This window comes from Vombatus ursinus, unplaced genomic scaffold (genome assembly GCF_900497805.2).
Source record: "Vombatus ursinus unplaced genomic scaffold, bare-nosed wombat genome assembly UNPS02002452.1, whole genome shotgun sequence".
In the NCBI taxonomy this organism is placed as follows: Eukaryota; Metazoa; Chordata; class Mammalia; order Diprotodontia; family Vombatidae; genus Vombatus; species Vombatus ursinus.
Genome location: NW_020942230.1, coordinates 2,417 through 12,112, shown reverse-complemented (window position 1 = coordinate 12,112; position 9,696 = coordinate 2,417). Strand labels below are relative to the sequence as shown.

The window sequence follows — 9,696 nt, the reverse complement described above, 5'->3', positions numbered from 1 at the left end:
CAGATCTTCCTAACTCCAGGCCCAGTACTCTGACCACTGAACCACCTCGATGGAGGGATTCAGAGATGTGTGGGACAGCTATGACCCTTACCCAAATTAATTCAGAGGCTTCTGCAGGTAGAAAGTAGAAAAGATTGTATTTTGATCTCGAGAAAGGGCAACTCACACCGAAAGGCAGTTCAATGCAAGGCTGCAGGTGGTGTCAGCCAAACAAACATTTTGATAGGTTCTAACTGCAATTCCTCCTTAGCCCCTACCTCTTATCCCATTGGCTGGGCTTCAGAGGGCACAATCTAAACACGAAAAAAAAAACTACCACAGCAACAGCAGTGGAAATTACAGAATTGTTACATAGGTTGTACCTGCCTCCCACTCCTTCAAGTATCCTCTTAATACATCCTGTTTTTGTTCATTTCAGATCCTGGAATAATTTGTGGTGGTGATTATTTTTGCAACAATTTGAACATATCCATCTGGGCTATTTATAAGCTTCCTGACCTGGGCACACATATACACATATATTATTATTAGGGGTCTTTACTTTATTTTACTCATTTAAGTTTAAATTTTATGAGGGGTCTTTACCAATCTCACTCAATCTCTCCTCTTATTTGTTCACTGAAGACCTCTCACACCAGTTTTGGTACATTTTCTCCACTATTTCATCACTTATTTCTGATCCTTCCGGCCCAGTCCTATCTTCCTGCTCTACTGGGGTCCATCCCTACTTTCTTAGGATAATTAGTCAAACTGACCCTTTGGCTTTCTTTTCTAATCTAATCATCTTAGACAATGCATCCTGTACTAATTTAGTGATTAACTGCATCATACATGGGAGACATATGGGAAGAAGAATAACTCCACTGATAGAAATCAGGAGGAACCATAAGATTTGTTTCCACCAACTACTTCCAAACCAAGACCACCACGAGGTATTAAAGGGAGAGGACCAAGTCTGAACTGCAACGTGAGCCAATTTCCTAATATCTCTAGTAATTCCTTTTACCACTGCCCCATTATCATCAATTTTTACACAACATGTGGATAGATTTAATTTTCCACATACTCTACCTTCCTCAGCCAAGAGGTAATCTACAACTAATCTGTGTTGGAGGACCACTTCTCTGGTTTGGGTAGCCTGATCTGCTAACAGATCCAGAGCTTCTGCAGTCTGATTAGTGATGATCTCCACCACTGCCTGGAGCCTAATTAGTCTGTTAAGGATATAAATTGGGGTCCTATATCCCCAGCTCCCATCTTGAGCCCAAGTAGCTGGTCCATAAGTTTGGATGATTCTTTCTGGGGGCCATTCATTGCCCCACCCATTTGCATTGCCTGTGCTGGCAACAGAGATGCCTAGGGACCTTTTTGGCCGGTCTTGACTGAGGCTATCATATAATCTTATTCCAAGATGGCCTCCCTCTCTTCCTGGAAGGAAAAAGAATTTGGGGTGGACTAATCCAATATAACAAACTCCTGCCCAATCAAAAGGGAGGTGAGTGTAGGCAGTGGGGCCACAAATCCAATAGTGTCCTCTTGAAGCTGGCAGTTTAGGTGCCGACTCCTCCGACCACCCCCAATGTATTTTGGAATGATTCCCCACTGCTGGGTAGTAGTACATATTATAGGGCCCTAGAGGTCCACCTCCTAAGTTCTTATCCTTATACTGACATTTCCACAGGGCTACATTCTCCTCCCATTCACAGTTTGTTGTGATGAGATCTCCTGTCCGGTTCACTTTATCCCAATAATATGAGAGGCAGTCCCTTTCCCCAGTTTCGTTGGTCCATCCCCAATTTATATAGGGGACCTCTAGAATTCCTTCCACCCCTGGCATCAAGCCGCCTTTTCCCAAAGTTTAGCTTTTTTCTGATCTTTTAGGAGGACTGTCACGTCTTTTGTGCCCTTGCTATTCCATTCTTGTTGGACCTCAGTACAATTATATGTTTCTGCTCCCGTAATTCCTGTAAGGGTCCATTTGCAATGACTTTCCCCTAATACAATTTTCCCTTTTGTTTGGTTCAGCCAGAATACTCCTTTCCTTTCCTCAGTAAGTCACCAGGAATGTTCCTCCCAATCCTCCCAAAAGCCTGTCTCACTATTTACTACAGATTTATTGCTAAGGAGCCATTCTGGTTTCAGAGGAACAGGGACCCATGGCCATTGGGATAGTCTCTGGGGTCCACCACAAATCCAACAGGTATTCAAGTTAAAATTCTGAGCTACAGTTTCCATCAATTGTTCAAACATATTTTTCTAAGCTGACCAGGATACAGGAGCAAGTTGTGTGGGGGTTAAAGAACAGATCAGAAATAGCATTAAGGAAATCCCCATGGTGTCACATTCTGATTACAAGTAAAATGATTATGTAAAGAAGTAGAAACACAAGCAAAGATTCCAATCAACAATATGGTTACAAGTAGAAGAGGAATTAACACACTTAAGAGGATAAGAATTCTAGGTGATAAGGGTAGGGGTTTAGGGCTCATGAATCCAACCAGTGTGAGGCTTTCGCAGGAGGCATAACTTCAATTCCCCTGGGTCTGTGGAATTGACTGTCCATTCAGCAGGGGGAGTTACCAGTCCCTTTACTCATGTGTGGTGCGTCTAGCCGCGTTGTTTGGTCCAAACTGCTGTGTCCGAGGTCAGCAGGACTTGGAAAGGTCCTTCCCAAGATGGGGTGAGCTTTTCTTCCTTCCAAGTCCGGATCAGCACCCAATCACCAGGCTGGAATTTGTGAACTGGGAACCCCAAAGGTGGCATCTGGGAGATAAGCCCTTTATGTTATAACTCATTTAAATGCTTCACCAGAGAATGTACATAATTCCTTAAAAATCTATCCTTACAATTGAATATAGGGTCCCAATTTTCTCCTTTGCCACTTCCCCCAGGATATGGATGTCCAAAAAGAAGCTCATATGGGGATAATCCAATATCCCTCCGGGGTTTTGTTCTGAGTCTAAGGAGTGCTAAGGGTAGACATCGAGTCCAAGGTAATTGAGTCTCTAAGGTTAGTTTAGTGAGCTGTCTTTTAATTTCTTGGTTCATTCTTTCTACTTTGCCAGAGGAAGGAGGGTGCCAGGGAGTATGAAACTCCCAGTTAATATCCAAAGCTTGTACCAAAACTTGAAGAACTTTGGAAGTGAAATGAGTTCCCTGATCCAAGTCTATCCACTCCACTAGCCCATATCTAGGAAGAATTTGTTCTACAAGGATCTTGCCGATGACTGAAGCTGTCGCTTGGGTTGTGGCATATGCCTCTACCCACGAGGTCAGGTGGTCAACCATGACCAGCAAGTACTTGAGGCGGCCAACCGGGGGCAGTTCGGTAAAGTCAGCCTGGATGCTTTGGAAAGGTCTAATTTACGGGGGTCTTCCTCCTGTGGGAAGTCGGCGTTGGACTGACTTATTTGTCCTTTGACAGACAAGGCATCCCTCCACTATTTGCCTCACCAGGGTATATAGACTGGGAGATACATACCGGGTTAGAACTGCATCACACAGATTCTGTACATCCCAATGACTGCCTTGGTGGAGGTGCTGTAACACCTGACTCATACTTGCCTTGTTTAATACCTCCCGACCATTGGGGAGGAACCAGTTCCCTTGGCTTCCCTTCTGGGCCCCCAACTCTCGGGCCCTGTCTTCTTCTTCCTTCGAAAAGGAGGGAGGGGGTAGACTCGGAGGGAAAGAAGGGATTAAGACTAACATTGGATCACCTTGGTCGGATGTCTTATCCCCAGCTCTCCTTGCCTCCTCATCTGCCAATCTATTTCCTTTAGCTTCAAATGTGTGGCCAGGTTGATGCCCACTAACATGTATGATAGCAAATGCTTCTGGTAACAACAAATTCTCTAATACTTGTGGTAGCAAAGTAGAATGAACCAATCCCTTGCCTTTACTATTCATCATTCCCCTTTCTTCCCAAATTTTCCCAAATACATGCACTACCCCCCAGGCATACTTAGAATCTGTAAAAATGTTCCCACTTTTTCCTTCTAGTAATTTTAAAGTCTGATTTAGAGCATGTAATTCACAAGTTTGAGCAGACCAGTCTTTTGGCAATCCCCCTGCCTCTTCTAAGGCAAGCTGATCCCCATCAATAATATCATATCCATTTTTCCTTTTTCCCTTCTACCACTCGGGAAGATCCGTCTATAAAAAGGTTTCTGGCTCCAGGTATAGGAGACTCCTGAAGGTCCTCCAGAATCTTTGTCTGAAAAGCCACTGTTTCCAAACAGCAATGTTCCAAATCTATTTCCCTTGATCCTGTGCTAGTAAGAAAAGAGGCCGGATTCAGATTTGAGTCTTGGGTCAACACCAAGTCATCCTTTTCCAGTAATATTGCCTCATACTTCAGGATCCGGGAATCTGTTAACCACCTCCCGGCCCTCTGATTTAAGATAGATCTAACTTGGTGTGGTACACTAACTATCAGGCTTCCCCCAAAGGTAAGTTTTCTACTTTCTTTTACTAAGATAGCCTTCGCAGCTACAGCTTATATACATACAGGCCATCCTCAGGCTACCAGATCCAGGATTTTGGAGAGGAAGGCTACAGGTCTTTTCTGCCCTCCTCTTATTTGTGCTAAAACTCCTAAAGCTACTCCTCTTTCTGTATTTACATACAGATGAAAAGGTTTTTCTAAAGAGGGTAAGGCTAGAACTGGTGGAGATACCAGGGCCTCTTTTAACTGACAAAAACTCTGTTGGCTCTCTGGTGTCCACTGGACAGAATTAGGTTCTTCCTCCAATAAGTGCCGATACAGGGGTTTTGTTAATATCTCATATGAGTCTATCCAAGTCCTACAATAGCCCACTAGCCCCAAAAACTTCCGTAACTCTCTCTTAACCTTGCGGGGTTCAACTTGGAGGATTCCTGCCACCCGCTCAGGATCCAATCTTTCACTTCCTTCACTAATGAAATGTCCCAAATATTTAACCGCTCTTTCACAAATTGTAGTTTCCCCTTTGAGACCCAGAGCCCTTCTTTCCCTAGGTAATTTAGTAATTCAATAGAGGCTCGACTGACTTCCTTTCTCTTGTTCCTTGCTACCAACAGGTCATCCACATATTTGTAGCACTAGGGCTCCAGGAGGTGTTATAAACTTTTCAAATATGGCTTCTAATACTTGTCCAAACAAATTTGGTGACTCAGTATATTCCTGGGGCAAAACATACCATCTATACTGCTGCTTTCTTCCTGATTCTGGGTCTTCCTATTCGAAGGCAAAAATATCCCTACTTTCAGGGTCTAATGGGCAAGCCCAGAAAGCATCCTTTAAATCTATAACACTGAACCACCGACTATCTTCAGGAATTCTTCCCATAATGGTATAAGGATCGGGTACTACCGGATGGGAGGAGAGGATTACCTTGTTAATCTCCCTTAGGTCTTGTACTAGTCTATAGGATCCATCTCCCTTTCTGACTGGTAGAATTGGGGTGTTAAAAGGGGAGATACAAGGTTCCAACAGCCCATCCTTTATAAGTCCTTGAATAACAGGCTGGAGACCCCTCCTTCCTTCCAGAGGGATGGGATACTGTTGGACCCTGACTGTCACTGTCGGGTCTCTCAATGTGATTCTAATTGGGGTGATCTTTACCTACCCCCGATTATGGGATTGTGCCCAGACCTTGGGGTCAATTTCTTCTCCCTCCCCTTCTCTTAACACTAGCATCCTTTTTGTAGGGATAATTCCGGTTCCTTCAGGTATTAACTGAATTGAGAGTTTGGTAATCAGATCCCTGCCTAGCAAATTGATTCCTGCCCCTGGTATCAAAAGAAGCCTCCCAAGGGCTGCTATTCCTTCACATTCAAATTCAATAATTTCAGTAAGGGGAACAGTAAAGGTGTCTCCCTTCACCCCAGAAATAAGTAGAGTATCTTTGGATAATTTAGTCCCTTGGGGCAACTGTATCACTGAAGATCTAGTGGCCCCAGTATCAATCAAGAACACTAATTCTTCCTTTTTTGATCCCACCCTTAAATTTATCAAGGGCTCTGGGTGGGTCATTTCGATGAACCCCTGACACCCCTAATCTTCCAGTTCCATAAGGGAGAAAACCCTCTGTTCAGACTTTCGTGAAGGGCATTCCCTTCTCATATGGCCCTCTTGCCCACATTCAAAACAGATTAAGGGACCCCGCTCCATTCTCTCCCCAGGGGGTCTAAACCCCCTTCCTCTTCCTCTGCCATAAGAATTTGATAATTTTTCCTGTGGTTTCATCACTGACCTAGCTACCGTCTGTACGGTCTGAAGCATCACTTTAGTTTGTTCCCCTTGTTGTTTTAGCGACTGTAACATGATTTTGGTGTTCTTATCCCTCTCCCTTTTCTCTTCTGATGCCCTGGCCATATATATCTTCTGAGCCAACTCTAGTAACTTGTCCAGAGGCTTTGTCTGCCACCCATCCTGTTTCTGTAACTTCTTACTAATGTCTGGCCAAGAATTGGTAACAAAGTATACCCTCAATAAGTTCTGGGCAGTGGGGTCATGTCCCCCAACCCAGAAAACTTCCTCATACATTCCTTAAGCCTAGTCAGAAAAGCAGAGGGGGTCTCATCCTTTTCTTGCTTGACCCCCACCACTTTATTCATATTCTGACTCCAGGGGACTGCATTTCCAATCTCCTGGACAATCACTGTTCTCAAATCTTTCATATTCTCCCTAAGGGCTGCGTTGTTATGATCCCACCCTGGGTCCTGAAGGGGGAATTTCTGCTCTCCCCTAGGTCCTCCTTGTGCTGTCGGGTGAGCATCATCCCAAGCCCTCATAGCAGCCCTTCTTATTTGTCCTTGTTCTTCCCCTGTGAAAAGGATCCCTATGATTGACATTAACTCTGGCCAGGTGTAAGTATTGGGGCCGAGAAACTGATCCACTTGTTCTGCCAAACCCACAGGGTCTTCTAACAATGATTTCATCTGCTTTTTAAACCCTCTCACCTCGGAGGTGCTCAAAGGGGCGTTCACAAACCCCAATCCTCCCTGTGCTATCAGGACCTCTCTTAGGGGAAAGGATTCAACCTTGGTCTTGGAGGGGAGGGGAAAATTCTCCTGATCCCTAACTGATTGCTTAAGCTCTCTCCTGAGAGGGCGGTGAGGAGTGGATGGGTTGAAATCAATCAGGTTACTATCGATTCCCTCCTCTGCAAGCGAGAGTGGGGCAGAAGGAGATTCCAGTCCCTCTGCAACCGCGGGCAGAGCTGGTGGTGGAGGGAGATATGGTGGGGGTAACGAGAGGAAGGGGTCCCAAGGATGGGGCTTCTGTTCTTCTAAGTCCTTTTTGGGCTTCTCCTCCTCCTGTTTTGGCAGTACAAATTGTCCCACCACCGGCAGCCATAAAGCCGCATATTCACTTTCTTCCGAATTAAATGGAGTTTTAGAATTGACATGTAAATTTAATTGTTGGCATACTCAGTCCTCAGTCTTTTCCTTTATATTTGGATGATTCATCCCAATTTTTAAGTCTGCTTCCTAGAGGACTATCCTCCGGGATATTGGGAAGATTTTTTGTGCTAGCTACGTTAGACTGTTCCTTTGCCATGGTTCACAAGTTCTTGTCCCCTTTCTGAGGACTCACTCGGTCTCACCAAAATTTCCGGGGAGCGGGAGTCTAACGGACTCGAACCGCTGAGACCTCCCCCTCTCCCCTAACAGGTCACCCAGGGGCTCACCAGATCTTGCCCAGAGGACTCACTGGATTTTGCTTACCTGGGTTGTGTACACAGCTTACGTGACCCAAAATTCAGTCTCCTTTATTTGGTGGTCTTCACTAACACAGTTGGAGCTCCTTTCACTTTCGTTTCTACTTTCTCTGAGTTCCTCTCTTCGGGATCCTTTACACAGCCAGAGTAAGTCCTTCCCACTGAGATCCAAGGACTGCCAGAGAAATCTCTGGTGGGTACCTGCCCAAGGATTTTAGTGAGAACAACCCCCTCCAGGCGGGAAATTTTCCCGGCCAATGCACCAGAAAGCTGTGTGGGACAGCGATGACCCTTACCCAAATTAATTCAGAGGCTTCTCCAGGTAGAAAGTAGAAAAGATTGTATTTCGATCTCGAGAAAGGGCAACTCACACCGAAAGGCAGTTCGATGCAAGACTGCAGGTGGTGTCAGCCAAACAAACATTTTGATAGGTTCTAACCACAACTCCTCCTTAGCCCCTACCTCTTATCCCATTGGCTGGGCTTCAGAAGGCACAATCTAAACACGAAAAAAAACTACCCCAGCAACAGCAGTGGAAATTACAGAATCATTACATAGGTTGCACCTGCCTTCCACTCCTTCAAGTATTCTCTTAGTACATCCTGTTTTTGTTCATTTCAGATCCTGGAATAATTTGTGGTGGTGATTATTTTTGCAACAATTTGAACATATCCATCTGGGCTATTTACAAGCTTCCTGACCTGGGCACACGTATACACATATATTATTATTAGGGGTCTTTACCTTATTTTACTCATTTAAATTTAAATTTTATGAGGGGTCTTCACCAATCTCACTCAGAGATTACAGAAGACTGTTGCTAAGCCACTGCTCAGGAGGCTGACTTGAGGCCAGGGAAGGATAAGAAAAGAGATCATTCTCAGTGCACTAAAGTTCTACAAGTGCTCAGTCCCTTCTCAATTCACCACCTACTCTGGGGAAAAGCTCGAGTTGTCCTACCTGAGTTAGGAACTCCTCAAGTAGCTTCCTGTAAGATGGGTACAAGGGTCTGGGAGTGGTACCACAGAGAATATAAACTACCTTTAATGTAAGCAGCAAGAGAAACTTCAACTATCGCAAGGGAAAACTTGGAAGCTGTTTGGACACTCCATTGCCTATACAGACTTCTGGGCCACAGTTCAAGGGCACAGAGGAAAACTTTCTGGCAAGAGGGCGCAGGGACCCTGAGGAGCAGGATCGTTTTCAGTCACAAGGGGTTAGGGATCCTGAGGAACAGTATCACTTACAGTCCAAAGGAACAGGGCCCTGAGGAGCAGTATCCCTTCTGGTCAAAAGGGAGCAGGGAGCAGGATCCGTTACGGTCCCAAGGGATCAGGGGTTCTTCCTGGGTAAAGCCCAGAGCACAGACCAGGAAAGCAGTGACCAAACCTCTCCCCAGATGCATCACTTTGGAACTACCAAAAACTTTCAAACCCCCAGAACAAGCTCTGAAAACAGCAGTGTGAAAGGCCTGAAGTTTCAGACAATCCCTCCCCCCCCCCAAACAGATACTTGAGCTTTAGCTGAAGTATAAAAGGTAACAGTAGCAATCATGATCTCCGAAAAACCAAAAGCTGAAATAGTTCTAATTCAAAGAGATATGGAGGGAAACTTTATCTTGCTAAAAGGCACCATAGACAATAATATAATATCAATACTAACCAAACATGCACCAAATGGCATAGCATCCAGCTTCTTAAAGGAAATGTTAAATGACTTGCAGAAGGACATAGACAGTAAAACTATACTAAGGAGTGATCACAACTTTCACCTCTTAGAATTAAGCAAATCTATGCATAAAATAACAAAAAAGAAGTTAAGGAGAGGAAAAGAATAACAGAAAAGTCAGATCTGAAAGAAATCTGGAGAAAATTGAATGGAAATAGAATGGAATATAACTTTTTCTCAGCTGTACACAACACCTTCACAAAAATGAACATATATTGGGGCATAAAAACCTCATAACCAAATGAGGGAAAACAGAAATATT

At 44.5% G+C, this 9,696-nt stretch overlaps 1 protein-coding gene across 1 annotated transcript; it reads right to left on the bottom strand.

The window, feature by feature from the left end:
- Positions 1–118: 118 nt before the first annotated feature.
- LOC114048664 (endogenous retrovirus group 3 member 1 Env polyprotein-like) lies at positions 119–8,089 on the bottom strand. Its single transcript, XM_027869719.1, has 2 exons — positions 7,714–8,089; positions 119–2,763 (listed from the first exon to the last, which is right to left on the bottom strand). Exon 2 carries the CDS (start codon positions 1,835–1,837, stop codon positions 746–748), a length of 1,092 nt encoding a protein of 363 aa, XP_027725520.1. The 5' UTR covers positions 1,838–2,763; positions 7,714–8,089; the 3' UTR covers positions 119–745.
- Between the last annotated feature and the right edge of the window lie 1,607 nt (positions 8,090–9,696).